The 26,729-nt window shown below is 33.8% G+C and overlaps 2 protein-coding genes across 6 annotated transcripts in view; both read left to right on the plus strand.

The window, feature by feature from the left end:
* LOC143239677 (uncharacterized) overlaps positions 1-1,025 on the plus strand; it is a 42,873-nt gene extending 41,848 nt beyond the window's left edge. The window contains exon 6 of the transcript XR_013021304.1: positions 7-1,025. The gene's annotated coding sequence lies outside the window, so the exon portion shown is untranslated. The remainder of the gene's footprint in view (positions 1-6) is intronic.
* On the plus strand, positions 1-26,526 carry LOC143239678 (uncharacterized). 5 transcript variants are annotated; one of them, XR_013021306.1, is made up of 5 exons: positions 1-127; positions 9,308-9,780; positions 18,721-19,668; positions 20,341-20,480; positions 25,526-26,526. XR_013021306.1 is itself a non-coding variant. In XM_076481033.1 (3 exons), the coding sequence occupies exon 3, from the start codon at positions 18,804-18,806 to the stop codon at positions 19,563-19,565; it is 762 nt and encodes a 253-aa protein (XP_076337148.1). In that variant the 5' UTR covers positions 1-127; positions 9,308-9,780; positions 18,721-18,803; the 3' UTR covers positions 19,566-25,119. The 5 variants fall into 5 exon arrangements, 2 of the variants coding, with proteins under 2 accessions (XP_076337148.1, XP_076337150.1); XR_013021307.1 differs by lacking the exon at positions 20,341-20,480; XR_013021305.1 differs by lacking the exon at positions 25,526-26,526 and having other exon boundaries at positions 20,341-25,119.
* The last annotated feature ends 203 nt before the right edge of the window (positions 26,527-26,729 follow it).

Below are 26,729 nucleotides of genomic sequence, written 5' to 3' on the forward strand. Positions count from 1 at the left end.
TCTCAGAATGATGGGTTTACTTTTCAAGACAAGTTACAGTATAGCATGTTAAATCATGTACTGGCCATTTCTTATTACAGTGACACCAGAAAATTACTTTCTACAATGTCACAAAGTTCAGTTCAAAGTATGTTCCTGAAACATTTCAATATCATAAGCTCTGTACTATAGAAAGGTTTCATTTAATTTATCTTACATAGTGAAAATATTTAGGAAATTTATTTCATTAGTATTGAGAGTTCTTGACATTGAAGAAAAGGTTTGTGATATCAGTAAAAGTGTACCTCTGCAACTTTGTTAGTATATATTTTCTTTATTTTTCATAAAATAACTCCATTATTTATTGGAAGACAAGCTAATATTGCTAATTTCTTTAGGATAGCTGTTAAAATATGGAATCAGTTTATAAAACTAGAACACATTTATGGATGCTTTTTTTACCTTTTTTTTTTTGGTTTAGCTTCTAGAGAACATCCTATCAATTAACAAAATACAATTCTCTGTAAATAAAATGTATCCAAAAGGAAAGTTAATAATAGGAGAAGAAATAAGAGAATATTAAAGGGAATTTATGATGAATTATCTGAAAGGAATGAAAAGTTGATTGAAATGGATAACTAAAATCATTGAACTTTTTTTTTCCCCAAACTATTTTCCTTTATATTTACATTATAGAGTTTACCTTTTCCATTTTTATTAGACATTCTACATGCATTTGTAAATATAAAAAATTTTGACATTGTTGATGGGACCTAGTTTTCAGGCCTGGTTAAATTGTGTTTAATGTTTTCTCATAATCTGTAATCATGTTTGTTGAAGAAAGAAAAGGAATTTGATAAAAATAATATCAGGAACAATAACTAGGGTAAAATGGTGATATATCCCTTTCCTTTTGTTTCAGTTTTGGTTAAAATTTGTGTGATTGCACCAAATTGTAGATGTATTAGTATCAAACAGTTCTTAAGCTTGTCTTCAATGATTTTGTGTATCAATAATACATGTGAATAAATGATATTTCTTCACAATAGTGTTTTCCTTCTTTTTTAATAAATGCACAACTGCTGTCCTTTAATTTATGGAAGTAATAAATTGTTTTAATATATAAAATATATTAAGTGTCTATGCTGTGCATAATATCTCAATATTTTGATGATAATTTTTCAAAACAAAGGTTTTATGCACGTGATATTCTCGTTTTCACTATTTTTATGATTTACATGTCTATCACATCTTGACAAATGAATATTTGATAGACTGATGCTAGAAGTCTTAATTTTTTTCTCAAAATCTGTCGGTGTTTATTTTAACCATGGGATATAGGCTACAAAGTATTACTACTGTACTACCATATCACCATGTACTGCATTATATATTTGTGTGTGTGTATTCACATGTATCAGATATATTTTATTAATATTTCAAATGTTTACATACTATCTACTAAATTAGATTTAAAAGTCTGATGTATTATAATTTGGTTGGAAGTAGCATTATTGCTGTATCTTCCTTTGTAATTCCTCTCGGTGTGGATTCCTGTACGTGGTGAGGGGATCTCCCAGGGAAGGTTCTGTACTTTCTGGTTACCTCCTCTGCGATCTAAACATCCACCCACGTGTTTGCCGTATGTGGCGATCCGTGAAGGGGAGGAGAGAATCCTGGTGGTTGAGGGGTCCAACCCTAACACACCACTTTGGCCTTGAATTCCTGTAGACGGGCAGCCTTCGGGTGGCCCTTCTTGGGTCAGTCGGTTGGTTTACCTGGGCTAGAGTCAACCAAGTACCAGTGTTGGAAGTTTTTAACGGGTGTTGTGGACATTGTGTCTGATGCTGGTGTTTGGATATAGTGCTCACTAAACCCTGGAGTTGCTGCAATGTCCTTGCATGACATTGTAGCGTGTACCCTCGTAGGTATTTGTGGTGTGTGGGGTCAGTGGGTACTGAAATTTTTTTTTTTCCTGTGGATCCTTCTATGAAAACTTTAGATAAAATAATGAAAAAACAGTCCATAGGTAAACGACCACGTTTTGAAGACTCTGAGCAGCAATCTTCAATATTTGTAATGCACATACCTCATTTTCTTATATTACATTCTCTTTCAGAAAACCTTTAGGGCAAATGTACCCCATTTTTTTTATTCAGAAAGGACTAGAGGGACTTGCTGGCTCTCTAAAGACAGTAAAGAAGCTTTGATCTGGAGACATATTGGTTGAAACATCCACATCCCAGCACAGTGAACTCCTCTTGAATTCAAAGGCAGTTGGGGATGTACCTATTGAGGTTACCCCTCATGCTACTTTTAATTCATCACAAGGAGTTATTGTTGAGAGGGATTTGAAAAATGTCCCTGAGTCCTGGTTTCTCCACTCTTGGAGTTTCTGCAGTGAGGTGCATCTCCACTTGCAAAGATGGAGTTACACTGCCGACAGATATATTCATTTTGACATTTACATCACCATGTGCACCTGCCACCATCAAGGCAGGTTATCTAAATTGCAGGGTACGGCCGTACATTCCAAACCCTCTTCGATGTTTCCAATGTCAGAGGATTGGCCACTCAAAGACGTCATGTCATGGTTCCCTGACATGTGCTCGTTGTGGTAGCAAGGACCACGATGCCTATGAGTATGAAAAGGACCTACATTGTGTCAACTGCAATGGTTCTCACCCTTCCTACTTTCTTTTTTGCCCTAAATGGTTGGAGGAAAAAGAGGTGCAGTGTTTGAAAACGACTCATAACATTAGTTATTCTGAGGCTTGGAAATTGCTGTCCGCCACTTCATCTCGGACATATGTTGCTTCACTTCGTTCCACAACTACAGTGGGAGTGCAGATAGAGAATCGTTTTCAAAACAAATGAAAAGCCTTTTGCCCTCCATGGTTAAAGGTTGATGAATCAACTTCTTCACCCATTTCTGTTCCTCTAATACATTTCAACAAACCCCAACATCTGCATCCTTTGGTTTCAAATACATCTTTTTCTCCCACCCCAAGATGCAAAACAATCATTCGTTTGCATCCTCAGTCACTGGAATTCCCTTCCAACAACAAAGACCTACCCAGTCAACCAAGGGCAGGATCCATGGAGGTCAATAGACCTCCTACGAATAAGGACAGTAAGACATGGTCGTAAACAGAAGGGTTCACCAGCCATTTTGCCTACCCGTCATTAAAAATGGCCACCTTGATACAATGGAACTGTAGAGGTTTACGTTCTAATCTGGATGACATCAAAACACTGATTGGTTTCTACTATCCTGTATGTCTTTCCTTACAAGAAATATTTCTGAAACCTGCCGATACAGTCACCTTACGGCAGTTTTCTCTGTACAGAAATGACAGGCTGTGTGATGGATGAGTACATGGAGGGCTGGCATTGTTGGTTGATCAGCATGTGCCCACCCTCTCTTTGTCACTCAACACACCCTTGGAGGCCGTAGCCATCCGTGTTTCCTTGGGTCATATCATCACTACCTATCACCTGAAGAGACATATGATCAATTAGACCTCGATGCTCTTGTTGAACAGGTGCCGTCTCCATTTCTAATCCTTGGGGAGTTTAATGGACATCATCCACCCTGGGGAAGTGCTGTTATTGATAGGAGGGGTCACTGTAGCTCGTATGCTCTCTGATCACAACCTTTCTTTTTTCAATACTGGTTCTTCCACTTATTTTCACGCACCTAGTCTGTCCTTTACTGCTATTAACCTCGGTTTGCTCCCCTTCATTATTCTCCAACTTTTCATGGAGGATTGACAATTATCCACTAGGCAGTGATCATTTTCCTATACTTATGAGAGAGACTGGCTATAGTCGATGCCAACCTACCTGGTGGTAGCTGGATCAGGCAGACTGGTCCACTTTCACTGCTCTCGCAGAACTTGATCCTGCCATTGTCAGTCAGCCATCAATAGACGACTGTGTGGCAGTGGTAACTGATTGTATTATACAAGCAGCTGCTCAGTGTATTCCTAAAACCTTCACACGTTTTCCACAATATCCTCGTCTGTTGTGAAATCCTGCCTGCCACATGGCACGGAAGGCTCAAAAATAGGCCTGGGATACTATTTGTAGATATCCAACACTTTCAAACTGCATTGCTTTCCAACAGGCCTGTGCACATGCTAGGTGGGTAAGACTTCAAAGCTAGAAGGAATCTTGGATTAAGTTCACAATTCGCATATCTTCTACCACCAGTTCCAAGGTCATATGGGACAGGATTCGAAAGGTCAGTGGGCACTACAATTCTGTCCCCCTCTCAATCTTACTCTCTGATGGCCAAGAAGTAGCTGATGTCCGGAGCATCGCCGATACTCTAGGTGAAAGCTTTTGCCGGGTATCTAGCACTTTTCCTTGTTCCTCCACCTTCCTCGCCATCAAGACTCGGGCAGAGTGTTCACCACTTTCCTTTCGAATTGACTGTCTCTTTGACTATAATCGTCCCTTTACACTGGTGGAAATGAAAATGGCTCTTCATTGGTCTGGCAGTACATCTGTTGGACCTGATGATGTACACTGTGACATGCCACACTATCTCTCTCCTGCTTCTCTTGATATTCTTCTAATTGTTTTTAACCGGACTTGGAGGAGAATGTTTTTTCCAGATGCCTGGTACCAGGCTATTGTCTTACCTTTCTCTAAGCCTGGGAAAGATCCCAAGATTCCTTCAATCTACTGTCCAATTGCTTTAACGAGCTGTCTCTGTAAGACCTTAGAAAGGATGGTTAATGCTCGTTCCTCGTTTGGTTCCTCAAGTCAAACAACCTCCTCTCATCCACCCAGTGTGGGTTCTGATGACAGCACTCCAACACGGACCACCTAATTTGACTTGAAACATCAACAGAGAAGCATTTCTCAAACGACAACATCATGTATCAATATTCTTTGACATTGAAAACGCTTATGACAACATGGAGGTATGGCATTTTGCAAGACCTACATTTGTGTGGGTTATGGGGTCATTTGCCCATGTTTATTAAAAATTTTTTAATGGACAGGATATTCCAAGTTCATGTGGGTTCCACACTTTTCCGTTCTTTTGTACAGGAACTTGGGGTTCCTCAGGGCTGTGTTTTCAGTATAAAGATTAGTGCCATCACTGAACAACTCCCTCTCACTGCTGCAAACAGGCTCCATGTTGACGACTTTCACATCTTGTGTCAGTTGTCGAACATGAGATATATTATGTGGCAACTACAAACTGCCCTCAATCATGTACTGAAGTGGACCACAGCAAATGGCTTTAATTTCTCTCTCTCTCTCTAAAACCGTTTGCATGCACTTTTGCTGCCAATGGGGTATTCACCCTGATCCTGAACTCCGTATCTGTGATTTTTTGCTGCCAGTGGTCCCTGAGACCAAGTTCTTAGGGCTTATCTTTGACCGTAAGCTGACCTTTATACCACACTTAAAGCAGCTACGGGTCAAATGCACAAGAGCACTGAACATCCTCCGTGTCCTCTCTACCACCAGTTGGGGAGCGGATAGATGTTCTGTGTTAAAGATATATCATGCTCTTATTCAATCAAAAATCAGCAATGGATCAATGGTCTATGGCTCTGCCAGACCTTCAGCCTTAAAGATGCTGGACTCTATTCATCATCAAGGACTTCGACTCTGCACTGGGGCATTCTGCACCTCCTCAGTTCAGAGCATTTACATAGAATCTCATGAACCTTCTCTGCACCTTTGCCGTTTGCAACTGTCCTTACTTTATTCTTCGAAACTTCATTCATTACCAAAGCATCCCACCTGGGGATGTGTTTTCCTTCCTCTGTGGGCCATACTTTTTCAGAACAGACGATCTGCCATTGCTCCTTTTGGCCTTTGCATCCAGGTGCAATTGGAGGAATTGTGTCTGTCCTTGGATAACATTGCAGAATCCACTGGTCAGCCCATCCCACCATGACTTATTACAGTCCCCAAATGTGAACTTTGTTTAAGTCATCTGAGAAAGTCAGATACTCCCGTTTGGAAGTACCGTACCGTCTTTTATTTACTGAACATCTTTTGAACAATCTTTCCATTCCAATTTATATGAATGGTTCCAAATCAGGTAATTCAGTGGGCTCTGTCATGGTTTGTTGCTGTTCGGTGGTTGCACGCAGGATCCCCTCTACAGCTTCTGTGTTCACTGCTAAACTGTATGCCATTTCTCTTGCTCTGGATCATTTTGAAGCTAAGCAGTACTCCAACTGCACTATTTATACTGACTCGCTTAGTTCTGTACTGGTCCTGGAATCGTTTCACGTTGGCTTACACCCTGTTCTCGCTGATATTCAAAACTGACTGGCTTATTTCTCATTAACATCTACTTCTATCCAGTTTTTCTGGATACCAGGCCACGTTGGTATTCGTGGGAACGAGCTTGCAGACACAGCAGCTAAATCTATCTGCTTTGGCACTATCACCACTGTGGCTATTCCGTACATGGACTATGGTCCTGTATTCAAAGCTCGGCTGCGTGCCAGTTGGCAGTCGACTTGGAGTGAGCAACGTGAAAACAAGCTTTTCCAAATAAAACCCTATATTGAACTTTGGGCGTCTAGCTTCCGTAAGGTTCGGAAGGAGGAAGTTGTTCTAACTGGACTACGCATTGGTCACAGTTTTTTAACTCATCCTTTTCTGTTATCTGGAACTGATGCACCAGTGTGTAGTTTGTGTAACACTCAAATCACTGTAAGCCACATTTTACTTTCTTGCCATCATTACTATTTTAAACATGTTTTTTTCCCAAGGTTTGTCCATAACATTAGACAGTGTTATTGGTGATGGTGACACTGTCCACCTTGATAAAGTTTTTAGTTTTTTAATGGCCATTAATCTTTTTAATGTCATTTAAGTGTTTGATATTTATTCATTACATCTTTTTAATTGTGGTTACTTTTTAAGAGTCTCAGTCTCTCAAGTTTGATTTGAAATTGGAAAATGGCCATGACATTAAATAACTTGACACCAGGACTGGAAAGGCCAACATCAGGTGACTAACGCTGCTGTTTGAACTATCCATTTGAACTACCTGTTAGTCATCCTGGTGAGTTATTATTACAATTTTGCTGCATGTCTTTTAACACTTTTATTACTTTACTTTTTGATAATGGCTGTAATGACATATAACCCAGAAGCAGGACTGGAAAGGCCAACTTCAGGTGACTGAAGGTGGTTCTTGTACTTACCTGTTAGTCTTCCTGTTGGGTTATGATAATTACCATTATGATACAGAAAGTCCTTTACAACTTCTGTTACTGTAGTTTCTCTCTTAACATTGTAGACTGGATGTCAACATTGGTTTTATGCCATTTATGTTTTTTAATTGCTGTTTTGTTTTTACCTTCATTTACTTTTATGAATTTTACTATATTTTTTTAAATTTTACCTTTTCACTGGACATTTGGCAAATTATTATTACAATTTTCCTACATGTCTTTTAAAACTTTTATTACTTTACCTTTTGATAATGGCTGTAATGACACATAACCTGGAGCCAGGACTGGAAAGGCCAACTTCAGGTGACTGATGGTGGGTCTTGTACTTATCAGTTAGTCTTCCTGGTGGGTTATGATAATTACCATTATGATACAGAAAGTTCTTTACAACTTCTGTTACTGTAGTTTCTCTCTTAACATTGTAGACTAGATGTCAACATTGGTTTTATGCTATTTATGTTTTTCAATGATGTTTTGCTTTACCTTCATTTCCTTTTATGAATTTTACTACATTTACTTTATTTTTACCTTTTTACCAGATGTTTGGTGCAGATAGCCTAGCTGCTTTATGCCATAAAACATTAAATCAACCAACCAACCAACCTTTGTAATGTACCTGATTTTTCTCTGTTGAAATCCAATGGAAAATATTAGATGTAATGAAAAAGACAGTGGTAATTAATACTAGTAACAACAAGCAAAGTTGTAAATGTGTAATACAGTCAACTTAGAAAAATAAAAACTCATTTACAGATAGTGGTGTCAGACATGATTCATATTAAGTTGCTGTAGAAATACACACTGTACCTTAGAATGGTGGTTGCACTATAAGAGTAATGGTCAAATTCAGCTAGCCAGTCAGACAAGAGTAGCCCATGAATTGGTGGTGGGTGCTATTGGTTAGCTGCCTTCTTTATAAATTATCATTTAAAAATTATGCATGGTTGTGCACAGATAGCCCTTTTATTACTGTATGTGAAAATTCTATATTTGACAAGTTAAAGATAATGTAAATTGAAATATTATGGGAACTTATTTTTTTTTGTAGAGGGGTGTATGTTATATCAAAATTGGTGGTTTATGAATGTTACTAAAAGGTGTGACTATTCATGTATATATAACCATGATTTCAGTAGTTTTGTTGTTGTTTTTTTGCTACTGTAGATAGCATTTTAACATTGTTCTTCAATTATTTCTTCATTTACTTGTTTAGCAGATTATTCATATAATATTGAAAAATTTGTCCATAGTTTAGCTACTGTTAGGATGTGAAAGTTTTCTAATGTTTTTATGTATGTTATTACAGCAACCTCTTCCGTTGGTTACTTCAGTGTTTGAGGCATAATATTTACTACTACAAAATGGAAGATTATACACTACAGAAAAAAATCTGAAATTACTTAACAATATTAGATTGTATGATTATATACTACATAGTATGTAACATTTTATAGTACTGATTTGGTGTAAAATGCAGAAGTGACTGCTGTTGTTAATGTCTAAAAATCACAAATGTTGGTAACATGTAATAATTAGTTATTTCTGTTAGTGTTTAAAAACTACTTAATGATACTAATATGTAAACATTACATAACACTAGAATATCAAAGATACTGCTATTAGAATATAATTGTTTGCTGCACTTACCTTTTCTTTATCTTTTAATGTTTATATTTTTAGTTTTTTCACATGCAAATTCCCACTAAACATGCTTGTTTTTTCAGCTGTAGGGCCATTAAAATGTGTTTGTCAGTTCCACTATTTGTAGTATTGCATGAAATTCAGAACAAATCAAAAAAATCACATAGAAATTTGTTGACACCAGATGACATTTTGATTCATTCTTTTATTACAGTAAAATTTTAAAATTTATAAAGTTTTGATGTGCATTATGGAAGTGGAAGGTTAAATTACTTGGAAAGGTAGGTATTCATAAACAAAAGGTAAATTAATACACTGTTGATTTGAAGATGGTATAATGAACAATATAAGATAATTATGCTGTAGTGATTTATATGATATGTAACAGTACAACCTGCATGTGATATAATGACTGTCTGAAGTGGAATTTCTTGCTGACCAAAGTTAATTTTTTTAATTTCTAGATTGTTGTCCAACTGAATCAAACAACCAAAGGAATGAACTGTTCAAAGGTTACAGTAGGAAGTATTTGTATAATGAAGATAGAAGACCTTTATGCCTAGTTTGTTTACAGTCATTTTTTGACACAAGTAACTTAAGAAGACATTTAGACAAGCATAATCCTCAGCAATCTTTTTATTCCTGTAATTTGTGTTCCAAGAGTTTTGTGTGCATGAATTACCTAAAATTCCATAAGAAGAGAGTGCACAAGTTATGATATTATGTGAAGGGATTTTCCCAATTATATATATATCATTTTCTAATGACTGATGTGAAAAAGTGAAGCTATATTTCAATATATGTTAACATGTACTTGTGGTTATAAGTAGAAATAAAATAATACTTCAGACAGTTTGTATAAGTATGCTTGGTTCTCATTATCAAGATGACTCAACTAACACATATCTGCTGGTGGGATACCTTACATTTTAACCAAGTAAGTACCTTGCCTGGTATGTACAGGAATAGTATTATGTAAATTATCTAATGTTTGTATTTTTTAAACAAAGTGGTTTTCATGCGTCGGGTAACACAGTTCGCTTGACTACAGGGTTTGGTTGTTTTATGAATAAGTTTCTCTGTGATGACACTCTGGACATGATGTTACTAAATTGGATTATTATGAAGTGTATCAAGGATTTATTTGACTTGTTAATTTTTTTTGCATGACAGATAGTGGTTGAGATATATCTTGTATTTAAACTTTTATTTTGAATGTGCTCTTGTGTCATCTTAAATAGCTGTAGATGAAATAGCCCAGAGTTTTTAAAAGTATGTATTTCTTTAAATATTACCTGCATATTTATCCATGTATTCCACGAGGATCAGCACAAATCATTTTATTCATGCTACTATAGACTCATTAAGTTTGGAAAATAATAATTACATATTGAACATGAAATAAACATTTTAAAATTCATCTTTTGTAAGTGAGCTATTGTTGTCATTATAGATTACAGTTAGGTGTTTAGTACTTATTTTTATGCCATGTTTAATATGACTGCAGTAAGAGTCTAATCAGATTGCAAGTAAATAAATAAATATATATGTATATATATTCTGATTTTGAATAAATATAAGAGTGAAAAATTAATGTATCACACTTAACAGCTTAAACTTTATATACAAAACTAAAACCAAGAACAAGTGATATTATTACATGGTTCTAAAGCTTGCTTGAGGTTTTGTAATCCATCAATTCTTTTAATTTTTTCATCTTGTCCAGTCAGTGATGAAAATGCTGTTTGGAATAAATGCTAATAAGAGTGTGGCTAACATTATTCAGGTGTGTGAATATTTGTTCTCGTTCAATGATGAACACAGCACGTGTAACACAACCAGTGTGGTTAACATTATTCAGATGTGTGAATATTTGTTCTCATTCAGTGATGAACACAGCACGTGTAATATGACCAGTGTGGTTAACATTATTCAAGTGTGTGAATATTTGTTCTTCTTCAATGATGAACACTGCATGTTTAACATGACCAGTGTTAAAAAACAGCATTATCACTTGGCATCTTAAATGAATTTACTATTATTAAGTACATTTTATGTCCTTATTAAGGAAACTTTGTGTCTCAAGTGTAGTTTGTACTTTTCTCAAAATTATTCTTTGTTAAAGAAGATAATTTTCATTTTTGTTTGTACAACTGTGTAAAGCACATATTTGAAATTTTGGGGGAAATAAGCCTTTTTATTACAGTCTTGTCCTGAATTATGTCATGTTTTAAACCATGGATTATTTTCTTTTGAATTGTTGTGAAACTGTAGAAGATATAACCCAAGTCAAGTGTAGTTCTTCTTAACTTGAGTAAAGAATCCCCATTTGTTATGGAAAGTTTGTTTCTCCATTTATACTACATAATTAGAGATTAATGATAATTCAGTTATTTTGTGGCAGTTAAAAACTAACAGACTTTATTTCCTCTCAGAACTAGAATAATCATATGTCTTTGTGTATATTAGGAATATCTTTCAAAACTCCATAAAGAGTTTTTGATTTACATCTTTGCAAACTGGATGTATGCAGTTGTGGATTTAGCCTCAGGCTAAGTTTATATGTTACAGTAGTTATACAAGAGGACTTACACTTGCATGGAAGCAGGTTTCAGATTACTGCTTTAATAGTTATGCATCATAATGAGATGAAGGATTGGTGTTGAGATTTGTATAAGCATGGTTGCCATTTAAACAAAAGGAAATCATTTATTTAGTGTAGGAACAATATACATATATAATGTGCAACTCTCTCAGTTTTAGTGGTTATTGAATAATAAGAACAAATGATCACAAAACAGATTGGTTTTTATATTTCAACCTTTTGAGAAACTGAAGATTATCCAACTGGATCACTTGATCACAAATAAATGTTGCCTCCACACCACTGATATCTGAAATGGTGCTTCTGTATACAGGTTGGTATGATTTATAAGTTACCATCCCTTTTAATGTGTAATAATAATGATGATCACTGGTATAGGTAACCCAAAATTTGTGGTACTGCAGTATAAACTGGCCAGTTTAATGGAAAAATCTTTCCCTCTCTCTTTTTTCTTCTTTACAACAGAAAAACTGTAAGTTACTATTTTGAGGGAAGTCAGTTGAAATGATTACTAAGTTAGAAAGTAATGAATGATATTCTTTGCTGTTCCTTTATTGTTAAAACTTGTGGGAAATAAGTATTCTTTGTTGTTATTTTATTGTTCAATATTGCAGGAAGTAACTATTCATTGTTAAAACTTATAGGAAGTAACTATTCTTTGTTCTTATTTTTTGGTAAAACTTACAGGAAACAACAGTAGTCTTTGTTCTTATTATATTGTTCAAACTAGCAGAAAGTTGCATTATTTTTTATTATTTTATTGTTAAAGCTTGCAGGAAGTAACCATTCTTGGTTGTGATTTTATTTTTAAGGGTTGTAGGAAGTACTTATTTTGTTCATTTTATTGCAAAAGCATCCAAGAAGTAGCTATTCTTGATTGTTATTTTATTGTTAAAGCTTGCAGAAACTAACAGTATTTTTGGTTGTTATTCTATTGTTCAAACTTGCAGGACCTAAGAGCACTCTTCTTTATTGTTAAAACTTATATGAATTAACTGTTTTTGAATGTTATTTTATTGTTCTAACTTCCAAGAAGTAACTATGTTTTGGTTATTATTTAATTATTCCAGCTTTTAATAAGTAAAATATTCCTTGTTTTTATAATATTGTCAAAAGTAATTATTTTTGTTATTTTATTGTTAGAGCTTGCAATAAATAACTGTCTAGTTCATTATGTTATTTTACTGTTAAAGCTTACAGGAAGTAACTACTCTTAGATGTTATTTGATTACTCAAGCTTGAAGTAAGTAACAGTGTTCTTGGTACTATTGTTAATGCTTGCTGGAAGTAACTATTCTTTGTTGTTAGTTGACTATTAATGTTTGCAAGAAAAATTGTTTTTGGTTATTTCATTGTTAGAGTTTGCAGGAAGTAACTGTTCCTTGTCGTTATTTTATTGCTCAAGCTTACCGTAAATAAGTGTTCTGTACTGTTGATGTCATGTTCTTCTGTAAGCACATCTGTTTTGAAAATCCTTTATTGTGGACTGTAGTCATGACAGTTAATTTACTTGTGTAAATGTCACAAGTTTTTAGTTGTAGTGATACTTATATAATCTTACATTTTACATTGGTTGTGGTTCTTCAAACTTTATTGCAACCATTAGTGTAATCATATTATTAGAAAACACTATTAGCTTCACAGCATGTCTAGTGCAAGTTATAAAACAGAACAATGGGAAATATGAAATTATTGTTGTAATATTATGCTTTGTTCTAAACTAATCAGACAGAATTATATGCTAATTTATGGAATATTATTATTTTATAACATTGTGCTAGCTTGATAGTTATTGTTTAAGTTTTCTATTTATTGAAGGTATTCAGTCATACTAGCCCTACATTAAGGTTTCATTGTCCTCTAGTAATTTGTTAATATAGATTAAATGATACTAAGTCATAATAACACAACCATAAGTTCCTATTGTTCTTTAATCATGTGTGAATGTAGATTATAAGATACAGGATCATACTAACACTACATTAAGGTCCTGTTATTCTTTAGTCACATGTTAATATAGGTTAAAAGATACCAAGCCATATTAATTGTATCCTTTAGTCATGTATTAATAGAGATGAATATTATATTAAGGCCCTCTTGCCCTTTAGTCATGTGCTAATATTGGTTAAATAATACTAAATCCTAAATCTTACTAACACTATGTCAAGTTCTTTAGGGTGTATATAGTCAGGAAAATTATGGAAAAGTCTGGTAAAAATGCTCAAAGTTAGGACATTTTTGGAAGTCTTGTTTTATGGCCAGTAATCAGTAATGTAAATAATTCATTTAAAGTAATTAATATGATGATTTCCAAGCATAATTTCCTACATATATCGAAAATTAAAAAAAAAAAAATGTATTGTGTAAATTTTTGTACACATCCTGTTCCTGTTGTCCTATAGTCATATGTAGAGATAGGTTAAATTATATGAAGTCAAATTAATGCTATATTAATGTCCTGTTATCTTTTAGTCACAAGTTAATAGAGGTTAAAATATATTGAGCCAGACTAACACTACATTCAGGTGCTGTTGTGTTTTAGTCATGTGTTAATATAGATAAAAATATACTGAGTCATACATGTTTAACATCACATTAAAGTTTTAATTTGGAATAAGTTTCAAGCTTTATTTATTTGTGTTTGTTTAATGGATGTAAAGTTTTAAAAACAACCACTAATTATATTTTAATACTCATAACTGCTTTGAAAGTTTGTTTCGGGAAAACTGTATGAAAGTAGGTGTAGAAACGTATTCTACTGTAAAACAGAATTTTGTTGTATGGTTAGACAGCAATCTGTTATATAATTTTAGACACTAAATTTGTATATTTTGTTGGCTGTGATTAGGATGCTAGTTGTGTAATTTTAAACTATAAGGTCAGAGTTTGTGTCCTGTATTGCAAGTTGACATGTGATTTTAAAGTGAGGTCACAAGGTCATAATTTGTATATTAAACTGCAGGCTGTTATATAATTTTAAACTTTGAGGCTATGAAGTTTGTATTTTGATAGTTGTTATATGATTTTAAAATGTGAGATCATAGAGTTTCTATATTAAACTGCCAGTTCTTATATCAGTTAGTGATATTATGCTGGTAATGTAGTGTACTGGACTGGGGTTTGCCACCAGTTAGTGATATTGTGCTGTTAATATGGTGTTTTGGGCTGGATTTTGTCACCAGTTAGTGATATTATACTATTAACATAGGGTGTTGGGCTGGATTTTGTCACCAGTTACTGAAATGATGCTGCTGATTTAGTGTGTTGGCCAGGAGTTTGTCATCAATTAATGATGTGATGCTTTGTGTTGGGCTATAGTTTGTCACCAGTTAGTGATATTATGCCATTAACAGTGTTTTGGGCTGTATTGCACTGGGGTTTTTCACCAGTTAACAGTATTATGTAGTTAATATACTATGTTTTACAAGGGTTTGCTACTAATTTATGATATTATGCTGTTAGCATTGTGTGTTGGGCTGGAGTTTGTGACAAGTTAGTGTATTATTTTGTTTTGAGATTAAACAGTACTTATGTAAACTGTAACACATGTTTAAACAAAAGACAATTAATGATATGCAACGTATATTTAATAATGAGACTTTTTCTACTTTCAAAATGGAATAAAAAATTTACCTAATAATTTACTGTATTAAGGTAAAATACTGTAAGAAATTAGATGTCTTGAAAAGTCCTACTGGGAATTCCACATTGTCTCTTAACAACATATCCCTCTTGTCCTCTAATGTTATTGAATAATTTAAATTAGTTTTACTACTCCTTGCTGTGTATGCCTGTATGTAGTGAGGAGATCTTGTCTTCACAGTTTACCTCCTGTGGGATCTGAAAGTCCACCCGCCTGTTTACCATGCATGATGATCTGTAAAGGGGGAAGGAGAGGATTCTGGTGGTTGAGGGGTCCAACCCCACTATACCATTTTGGCCTGGAGTTCCTGTAGCCAGATGATCTTGGGTTGGCCACCTTAGGATAAATTGGCTGCTCCTGTTGGACTAGGGTCAACCAAGTATCAGTTTTGGACATTTTCAAAGAGTGCTGTTAACATTACATCTTATGTTGGTGGTTGAATATGGTGCTCATGAAACCCTGGTATTGCTACAGTGTCCTTGTTTTGCATTGTAATGTGTCCCCCTCATATTATTCCATGATGATTGGGATCAGTGGGCACTGAATATTTCTTTTTTCATTATGAATCGTCCACATCCGAATAAAAATAAAATAATAAACAATAGATCATTGGTAAACAGCGATAACTTGAAGACTGGACACCAGTCTTTGCCTTCTTCAGCACCTGTACCTCATTTTCTCATAACACATTCTTTGTCAGGTAAGTGGAAGAGATTAGAGGGGCTTGCTTAGGGACTCTCCTAAGTCAGTTAAGAAGCTATGTTCTAAGGAAATTTTGGTGGAAGCATCTAATCCAAAACATAGGAAACTTGTCTTGAATTTTAAAGCTATTAGGGATATAACCACTGAATTATTGTTGAAAGGAATTTGAAGAACATCCCCAAGTCAGAGATCCTCACTGGTTTCTCCACCAAAAGATTTTTTGCTGTGAGACATATTTCCTCTCGTAAAGATGGATTTATGCTGCCTACCATTGTTCTAACTGTGATATTTACATCATCTTCTGCTGTCACAGTGGGTTATCTGAACAGTAAGGTACAGCCATATGTTCTTCACTCTCTCAGATGTTTCTAATGTCAGAGGTTTGGTCACTTAAAGACATCATGTCTTGTCTTGGCTTTTTGATGTATGCTCTTTCCAGTGGAAAAGACTATGACACTTACAAGTGCAAACTGGACCCTCACAGTACTAATTGCAATAGCTCTCACCCCTCTTACTTTCATTCTTGCCCAAGGTGGTACAGCATTTTAAAATATTTAACAACATTTAGATGGTTAATGCTTATCTCATTTGGTTCTTTAAATCAAACAATCTTTGCTCCCCATCCAGCATGGCTTTTGTCAACAGCACTCCACCATGGACCACCTGGTTCAACTTAATGCCATATTAGAGAAAGTTTCCTCAAGAAAGAACCTCTTGTTTCTGTGGTATTTGATTTTAGGAGGCTAACAACACTACGTGGAGGTACAGCATTTTGTGGGTCCTCCACTTCTATGGGTTATGTGGCCATTTACCCATTTTCATCCAGAACATTTTAATGGGACTGTGTCTTGAGTACTTTTCAGTATTAAGGTTAATGTTGTCACTGCACAACTTCCTCCTACTCTTGCAAATTGGCTCAAATTTATCAAATATGAGGATTTTTCAGTGGCAGCTTCAGTCATTTGTTGAAGTGTACCAATGTTTCAGTTTCTAAACTGTCCATTTGTAAATCATATAATAATGAAGACACAATAGAGATCCCATTAAGTCATCATTTTATTTATAAACATTACTTTTAATTTAAAGAAATGAAGTTTTGACACATACTTGAAAAATATTATCTATGTCAGATGTTTCTAAACCTGAATTATCATTTCCTTATAAGTTATTCTCAAAACATTGTGATTTTCCCTGTGGATAAAATCTGAAGACAATAAAAACACCATTATGATCTATTCAATATGTTTAATTATTTCAACAAATTTTTGACTGCATATTTGTTTATTATCACTTAAAAAGGAAACTGTTTTTAATATGAATTTTTCTACAATGTACATGGAACTCATAATATTAACAGCAATAGACCTATGACTGTTTCCAGCCCTACGAGTTTTAGGCATAGGATATAATGTAGATAATATAAAGAAACCTAGCAAGAAATCTATGGTTATCAGTAGTTGATGTCATTGTCATTTGTTTTGATTTATATTTATTTAGATTTCTTCTTTAGGACTTCCTCATTCTAATTAAAAGTAGAGCTTTTAGAACTACAGTGTAAGAGTTCATAATGTGTATGATGATAGATTTTTAGACTTGTTTTAGTACAAACTGATGGTTTCTTTTCAACTGTAACTTTATCAGAATCTGGTGAGTGCTTTCCTGTTATGTATATTTTTTGTGTACTATCAAGAAGTTTGTAGTAGTTCAGAGCTGTAAAATGTTACAGGTTGGAGTTATTATCCTTAAGTACTAAAACTTTTGGGTCATTACAGAAGGATTTATATCAGTTATTTTGTTGTTTTACTGGCATGAAAGCTCAGACCTTGAAATGAACTTAAATAATAATAAGTTTGATTACAAAACTATTTTGTGTATCAATTGTGTCATTATTTTTTTCTAATAGTAGTTGTGAAGCTCTGGGAGAACACTTAATGGTCAGTATCTTAGTGTTCCCAAACTAAGATATCACATAAATATTGCAGATGTATTTATTGTTAACTTTAATATACAGTTCTTTAAGAGTCAAAATTCTTTACCTTCATGCCAGATGTTAATTTCAGTTATCAAGGTACATGCACTTGGTTTATTGGTGTACTTATCATCTTCTCTAAAAGAAAGTTACTATAACTTCTTTATTGTAGAAGGAAGTCTTAAGAAGTCTCCTGGCAGAATGATTACTTTGTCCTACTTGCTAGAAAACACCAACAACAAAATGAGGGCTCTAGCATCCTCATGGTACTGTTTAACCTTTCTCGAGATTGCCACAGTTGTTCAGTTTGCTGTGCAACATTCAGGTGGCACTGTCATTTTCCATCAAAAAACACACATTAACAGATACACATAGACCAGCATGAAATAACTATGAAACATGAACAAGACCTTTTTGAGAAACCGTCTTTCAGTATTTGTTTTACTTATTTAGATAAAAACAAATGAGTTTTTCTTAAAAAATTGTTTTTTATTGTCAACTTGTATATTAAGTTTATTGATTGTTTTGTACATCTTTAAAAGACTTCTTGTGATAAAGTATTAACTGTGTATTTGTTGCATTAAAATCTTGAAACTGGTTGAATTATAACTTCTATTCAAATTTGCATGCTCTTTTACCACCAAGAGGTAAGAAGTTTTTTAAGTGGTTATGAGAAATAACACAGTTTTTCAGTCTAAAGTGGTGGTGTTTTTTCAAGATTTTTATCCAGTCAAAACTCTTAAGTAAACCTGTTGATTATTCTGATTCTTGAATTCAAAATTAGCAGTTAAATTAGGAAAGTAGTTTCAATAATAATGCCTTTTTCACAGTGTTCTTAATATGACTGATCCTTGGTATAATTATTTTTTGCAAATTTGGACAGTGGCAGTTCTGGATTTTAAAACTTTAAATTGACAGGTTTCTTCTCTCTCTCTTTTTTTTTTTTCTTTCTTTTAAGTTTTGGCTGGTACAAGAAGAAGAGGTCGACCACCTCGCACTGGGTGTTTATCTGGTCAGAAAAATCAGTGCCCCGTTTGCAAGATGAATTATACAAACAAAAGTATCTTGGAAAATCACATGAACATCCATCGACCTCAACGCCAAATGTATTATTGCGATATCTGTAACAAAGGATTTTTTTGGAGAACAAATGTGTATTCTCATAAGAAAATGGTTCATCACACTCCTCCATTAAGGCCTTCATTCCCTTCCACCAGTAGTGCACCAGCATCACCAGTGTCTAACCCACCTGTTCATTCTACTTCCCACAACATCAGTAATCCTTCAGGACCTCATAGAACTCAAGTTTTTACTCCTAATCTTCCCCCTGTTTCTATACACATGCCACAAAGTTCTGAGCTTCTAGGTAACTGTGCCAAACTTAGTCAACCCCATGCCATAACAGATCCACCTAATACATTGTCATTACCAATATCAACTGTTTCTCAATCTTGTAGTAATAACTTTGGACATTCCCTAATCCACCATGTTAAGACCCCTGTGTCCTCAACCCTTGCAAAGAGCCATTCTTCTACTGAATTATCTTGTGCATTGGGGTATTCCAGTCTTTCTCAGTTCCCTCAATCCACTGATATATGCACTGGTCCTTGTCCTAGTATGTCTCCCACCATTCCTAGCTTCTCTCTATCATCAGCTTATTCTCCTGTGCTGCATCCACCAGGGGAGACAGCTGCATCTCCTGCATTTTTGGGCCAATCCCAATCAATAAAATCTTCATCTGAATCTTCAGAATATTCTCACCTCTACTCAGTAGTATCTCCAGACTTTTTTAGTGACTCTTGATTGCCAGTAGTTGAGTAACTGAACTGTGTGTGAAGAGATATGAATTTTTAATTTGAGGGAGTAAGTTACTGAGAAGTCTTTTGGGGTTCTCCTTTCACACAAGGTATGGTTTGATCTTTGTGGTAGTATTGTTAATTGCATTATTGGTAGTTATTGTATTTAAGCTCTAGATATTCATTTTGCAAATATATCACTTACATAAGAACTTGGTTTAATTTGATATGATGTAACAGTCTAGAATTTGAATGATTTCATGATTCATGCATGTTATTACCTCACAAAATTCCAAGTAGTATCATACTTTAATATCATAGTTTTATTTTGAGAAGAGTTTTTGCCATGAGGTTGTGTGTAGCTTCTTTGTTTCTCATTTTCAAAATATAATTAACATTATTATGCAGCAATGTAAGCATAATAACTGAGTTCTTTAATTCAGTAGTTCATATAAAACTACATCAAGAGAAGCATAAATATGTAATGTTATTCTTGGTTACTTTTAAATCATAAGACAATATTGTAAAAATATTTAAAATATTGTAATAAATAAAGCTATTAAGTTTGTTTTCTGGTTTTATTGTGTTATTTGTGTAAAGGAAAATGTGTCTGAAATACTGAAAAATACCTTATGGCAGAATGCTGTTTGGAACAACTTTTATTATTCTCTCTATACTAGAACTTTGATATTCATCTACTTAAGTTTTTTCTTACTCACAACCTCAGTGTGCAATAAACATTTGTGTATTACAGTGTGTTACTTCTTTATTTTTAACGGTAGGATATTCCAATGTTTGTTGTCACACACAAACTTTGGTACACTGAACCAGTTATGGGATGAAGATCAGTGATAGGGGGACAACATTGGAAGTGAAATAGCTCCTCAGGTATCCATTTCACTAGTGAAGGAGGGTGTTGGAGGTGAGAGTTCCTGGAGTATCTAGTCATACTGATGAGACTACAGTTCTGATATAGTAGTTTCATTTGTTATAAAAGCTAAACCTACCTTTCCACTGTATGTTATAAGATGGTGATTTGCTAAGACTAGGGAAGTAATTTCTTTTGACCTATGGTCCAGCATAGCCAGGTGGTTAGAGCACTCAACTCATAATCTGAGGGTTGAGGATTCAAATACCCATTACGCCAAACATGCTTACCCTTTCAGCCATAGGGGTCTCATAATCTTACAGTCAGTCCCCCTGAAAAAGATTAAAAGGTAGTCCAATAATTGTTGATGGGTGGTAATGACTAGCTGCCTTCCCTCTAGCCTGACACTGCTAAGTTAAGGATGGCTAATGCAGGTATCCCTCTTGTAGCTCTGAACAAAATTCAAAAACAATCTTTTAACCTGTTCTTATACAATATTTATTTTTAAATAGTCATTTGTTTGTCACCAGCACTGTTTCTGCCACACAAACACACACATAAACTGTTCTGTCCCTCCCAGAGAAAATACGAAGTTGGATTTTTTTTATTGATTTTTTTTCTATTTAGTGAACAGAAACAGTTTTTAGGTTTGAGGTTTATGAAAGTGTTAAATGCTGCAGTTGAAAGTATATTACTTTGTTTTCTGTTTAGGAACTAGGGAAAATGTTTATGGTTGTAATTTTGAAGCTTATGAACACAGTAGAATACAGAAATTGGAAGTATATTACTTTAACTGTTAAGGAACTAGGAAAAATGTTTATGGTTTTAATTTCAAGTTTATGAACACAATAAAATGCTAAAGTTGGAACACTGTGAATATGTTTTTTGTTAAGGTTAATTATTTACAGATGAGAAAAATTATTTTTCATCTTTTTCATGATGTGATTTTTATTTATTTTCTCTTCTGAAATATTTCTACTCTTTATCAGTTTTTCCTCCATGAAAACACCAAAAGCACTGTTGAAAAGCAATGAATAATGGTGGCTTACTGGATATGGTTTATGATCACAGCGTAATTTACGTTACTTATTAAATACAGTTATTGGATGTATTACTTTGTTTCAAACTACATGCATTATTATTATGAATACTAGTAGATAACTACTCAAATCAAAACATAATTTGAAACTAAAATAAAGTCTTAAAAATGACCATCTTGGAATTTCACAGCCATTTATGTGTATGAACTCTGGGTTCAGTGTTGTTCACTTTGCAGGTTTAAAAAAAAAAAAAGTAATTTTAACTTTGCCAGATAGATGATGTATGTCATGTTATATAATGTGTTGATGTCATCCTGTTTATTATGTATCTCCGTAGAATTGGTACTACTATTATTAAACTAAAGTCTCACTTTACTGCAACCACTGTATAATCATGTGTGACTTGAATGTGCTACAGTATTTTTATTTCTTAATGACTTATGTGTGTCTCATTTAATGGTTTAAAATACAACATTTTAGTTGTATTTGTTTGTGTAACACTTTTTCTGTATAATGAAGAATAAGCAAAAGCTGACAATAAAATCATCACAATACATTTTTGTATTTTATATTGTGTAATGTAAGTAACCAAGTTTTCACAAGCAGATTGCAAACATTTAATTTCCATATGAACTTTCTAAAGTGTTTCTGAACACTTGTAATTAAGTCTTTCACTTTTTAAACCTGCTGTTTAAAAGAGCTAGTTTTTGTGCTTGTGCTAAACACACCATTTTGTGACCACCTTGTCCAGTGATGATTGTGTTTCAGTTCATATATAAGCAGATTTTCACATTGCATATCTGTATAAACTATCCACTTGAAAAGAAGTAAAAAATATCTACAGAAGCCACAAGTTTTCAGGTTTATATTTCTATGTAAACTTAGCCTTAAGTTCTCAGGCCCATATTTCTAAATACTCTAAAAATATAAAATATGATATTGAGAGTGAAGTTTCCATGGTGTGTCATGATAGGTATAAAATGGTATTAAGTGTGATGTTAAGCACATCATATTTGATTTGTGGATGATGCAGTGTGGATAAATTTAACACTTACAAGGTATGAGAGTGCTCTTCAAGAAGAAAAAGAATCATACAATTATATTGTTAAATGATGTGAAGTGAAAGAATCATTAAAACAGAGTGAATCCAAAGAAACATACAAGTGTTATTAGTATCAGGCCTAAGAATAATACAACAATGTTGAAAAGTCAAAAAATTATACAGCACTGTTCGTAATGTGAAACCTAAGAACAATACTGTTAAACAAGGTGATGCCAAAGACAACAAAATTGTTCAATAAAGTTGGGGTCTCACTGACCTCTTTGGAAGTTAGAAGAGATGCTTAACCAGCAGACCATTGCAATAATGGACACCAAAATTACACCCAGAACTAATCTGGAGCAAAGTCCTTGTACACAAAATGAAGGTTGTAGTTAATAAAAAAAAATCTTCTGATGCCTGAAGCCATTGATTCTATGTTTAAATACTATTAACAATATAATAAATTTGTAATTTTGAAAAAGCTACTGAAGTTTAATAAAGAGCTAAGGAATTTCCAACCTCATTTCAAAATCAACAGCTGTTTTCATGAGTAAAACTACAAAATTGACCAAAATCACAGCAATTTGATCCAAAGTTGCCTACTACCCTAGTAGTGCAGTTGCTGTGGTCTAAACATTGTCTTTGAAGGTGATATTAATACAAGTTTGAGGGTCTGAAGAAAGTTTATATGATGGACTGGCTAAGATTATCTTCACTGAAACTAATAACAATGGAAGTATTGGTGCCAGGTATTGTAGCCATCAGGATAAGCATGATTGTTAACAGAAGAGGTAGTTTCTAGCCTGTTCATTCTAAAGCATTATTAAGTTCCCATATAATCTGTGTAAATTATGCCATAAGTTGCTCATCTTCTACTTAAAATATAAGCACAAAACCATAATGATTTTAAAATACATTTCATACTTTTTCAATTTGTAACACTAGCTTAAAATATAATATTGGGAACATAATTTGACACAAAGTTAGAGTTGTTAATGTGTTAAAATGATTTCCTTCATAATTTTATTTTAGGTAATATGTCTGGCCATCTTATGTGCTGATATTTCCTTTATTAAACTTTTCACATTTTGTGGTTATAGTTAAACACAGAGAGAATAATAGTTATTCATTGGTACAAACAGTATTAAAATAGCAACTATTAAAATATCCACAATCCTTTTTAAAGCATAAAATTGATTTTTTATGATACTACAATCTATTTAAGTGTAAAACTTAGAGAAGGAGATGAAAAGATGAAATAGTTAAACAGTTAATTTTGTAGTGTAGAAAAAAATGTTAATTTACATTAGTAAAAATAATTTCAGTACTGTTAAAATTATTATAATTAAGAACAAAATATTAGATTTTTGAGATGTCACAAAAATATTTAATTGTATTTTGGGCGATGAACCTTTGTTTTTACGTGTATTGGAAATAAAAGTTGTTTTTTATTGCATATAGTACCAGGAAAGGTTTCAATCATTGTTTAATATTTTAATAAACCAAAGTCAAGGAGGAGCAGAAGGGGTCAGTAGTCGTTTTGAGCATGTGTCCAGTACTTAAAGACTGGTTGCTGTGCACTTCAAAGTTGTTTTATATATGTAACTATTGGTACATTTTGATAAGGTAGACTCATTTGATTGAATACTTCAAACAAAGAAAACAAAAGTTTATCCAAGTTGTAACTAAAAACTGAAGTGGAGTTTCTTTATACCTAAATATTGTAAATATGGCTGTAGTCAATTCGTAATTTTGTGTAAGTGTAGTATGTTCTGTTCATAATCTTGTGTGAGTTATTTAAGGTCAGGTTATAACTCTGTAAATGTTTTCTATGATCTGTTCTTGACCATATGTTAATTTTTCAGTGATTAGTTTGTGATAATATTAGCTTTTTGGCCAGTTCATGATTCTATGTAATTTTTCTGTGGTCAGTAGATGACCTTATAAACATTTTCACATTTGTAAGAGTATGAATAAATAAACACTACGTGTATGCTGTCATAGGGTTTTAATAATTGTAATAAACCTGTGTGTATGTTTGAATCTATTTACCAATATAAAGCCTGGCATGGCCAAGCGCTTAAGGCGTGCGACTCGTAATCCGAGGGTCGCGGGTTCGCGCCCACGTCGCACCAAACATGCTCGCCCTCCTAGCCGTGGGGGCGTTAAAAAGTGACGGTCAATCCCACTATTCGTTGGTAAAAGAGTAGTCCAAGAGTTGGCGGTGGGTGGTGATGACTAGCTGCCTTCCCTCTAGTCAATATCACTGCTGAATTAGGGACGGCTAGCACAGATAGCCCTCGAGTAGCTTTGTGCGAAATTCCAAAACAAACAAAACCAATATAAAATATTTCAATTTCCTTCATTTGTATGAAATGAGTGGTTATGTTAAGGCACTCGAATCGCAATCTCACAGTTGCATGTTCAAATCTCTGTCACAACAAACATGCCTGCCTTTTCAGTCGTGGGAGTGTTATAATTAAAGTTCAATCCCACAATTCGTTGGTAAAAGAGTAGCCCAAGAGTTGGTGGTGGGTGGTGATGACTGCCTTCCCTTTAGTTGTACACTGCTAAACTGGAGACGGCGAGTGCAGATAGCTCTCGTGTAGGTTTGCGGGAAATTCAAAACAAACTAATTTTATTCTAAATTGTGAAATTTATTAAATATTAATTATTCAGTACATTTCCTTTTTAGTTATATTTTTTTATTTGAATGAGGACAAATTTTCGATAATTTTTGTTTAAAAATGTCAAATAAATAGTTATACATATGTTTTTATGTAAATATTTTTACCAGAAAAATAAAATGCATCCTAATTCATCTTCCAATACGTATGTTCTTTCAGCTAGAAAGTTTGATGGCCCATATCTTTGTGTAGTTTATATTTGATTGTTGTTTCTGCAATGAAACATTTTTATGGTAGTGTTTTATATCTCATTGTTGTGGTTTGCTTGTTTTTAAGTGTTGCTGTTGAAATGTCTCATTTTCTTGTGTGTTGACGTTTTCTGCCTTTTAGGATACAAGTTCCGATCAAGGTTGGGACGACCACGAAAACGACAAGAAACTATGTTCCGAAGAGATCTGGTTTGTCCTATTTGTGGGATGGACTATGCACAGAAGAGCAGCTTGGTGCGACACATGAACATCCATCGAGTTCAAAGGAAGAAATACTATTGCGATATTTGTAACAAAGCCTTCCTTTGGTTAGACAGTCGCAACCTTCACGTGAGAACTGTGCATGGAAATTATTAGGCCTTTAAAACGATTTTAAAAAATGGTGCGAATTAGCTTGTGTTTATCACATTTCATAATTGTAAACAATAATTACGCCCGATTTTAAATTGCTTTTAACCATATTAGAATTTACTTCAAAAAATGTGAACTTTCAGGTAAGTATAATACAGTATCGACTATGATGGGGAAAAGATAGCAATCAAGGGATGAAAACTACTTCAAACTGTCAGTGTTTATTCATCACAGATTAGGGGTTTATTGGTGTAGTGTCGCCGTACCCCATATCATCTAATTACAGTAATGAGTTTATTTCTATAATTATTTTATACGTATTTTATCGAGGCCAGTAAGCATTTGTTTGTTTTTGTTTTTCATATTAAGAACGAATGTATTTTAAAAATTCGGTTTATATAAACTGTTCACTATTAAAAACTATGCAATTTGGTTTTCATTATTTTTATTTCTTGAACTACTGAGTCATTTATTTAGACTGAAAGGAAAATGGTTGGAACAAATTAACTTTGTTTAACAATTATCTATTATGCCTTAAACATGTTTATATTTTATCAGAAAGTTTCAGGTTCAAGAAATGATTCTCATAATCAACTAAACGTTTTACGAACCTTGTTGTTTTTCTTCACTCGTGGTGTGGAGATTGATTTTTTTTTCCTAGAATAAAAAGAACAACAGTTATTTGATTGTAATTTTCGAAATGTAGTGAATTGTCAAACGAAGATTGAATGTGAATCTCATGAAATAAATATGTATTTTGTTCTTGAAAAATAGTGCTCGAGACATCTTTTGTTAAATGGAAATAAAGAAACAGAATAAAACCTGTTTGAATCACTGAAGTATCAATTAAAATCAAAGGCGTGCAAACATTGTAACATTTTAAAGTACGGTCCAGAACCAACTAAATTTTTTTTTCTTCATAAGCGAACCTGCCGTAGTTTGGTGTATATCGTGTCAGGCTCTATACTAGAAGG

This window comes from Tachypleus tridentatus, chromosome 13, assembly GCF_004210375.1.
Source record: "Tachypleus tridentatus isolate NWPU-2018 chromosome 13, ASM421037v1, whole genome shotgun sequence".
NCBI lineage: Eukaryota > Metazoa > Arthropoda > Merostomata > Xiphosura > Limulidae > Tachypleus > Tachypleus tridentatus.

Coding starts and splice junctions, on each gene's coding strand:
- LOC143239678 (XM_076481033.1), top strand. CDS start 18,804: ATGAATTATACAAACAAAAGTATCTTGGAAAATCACATGAACATCCAT.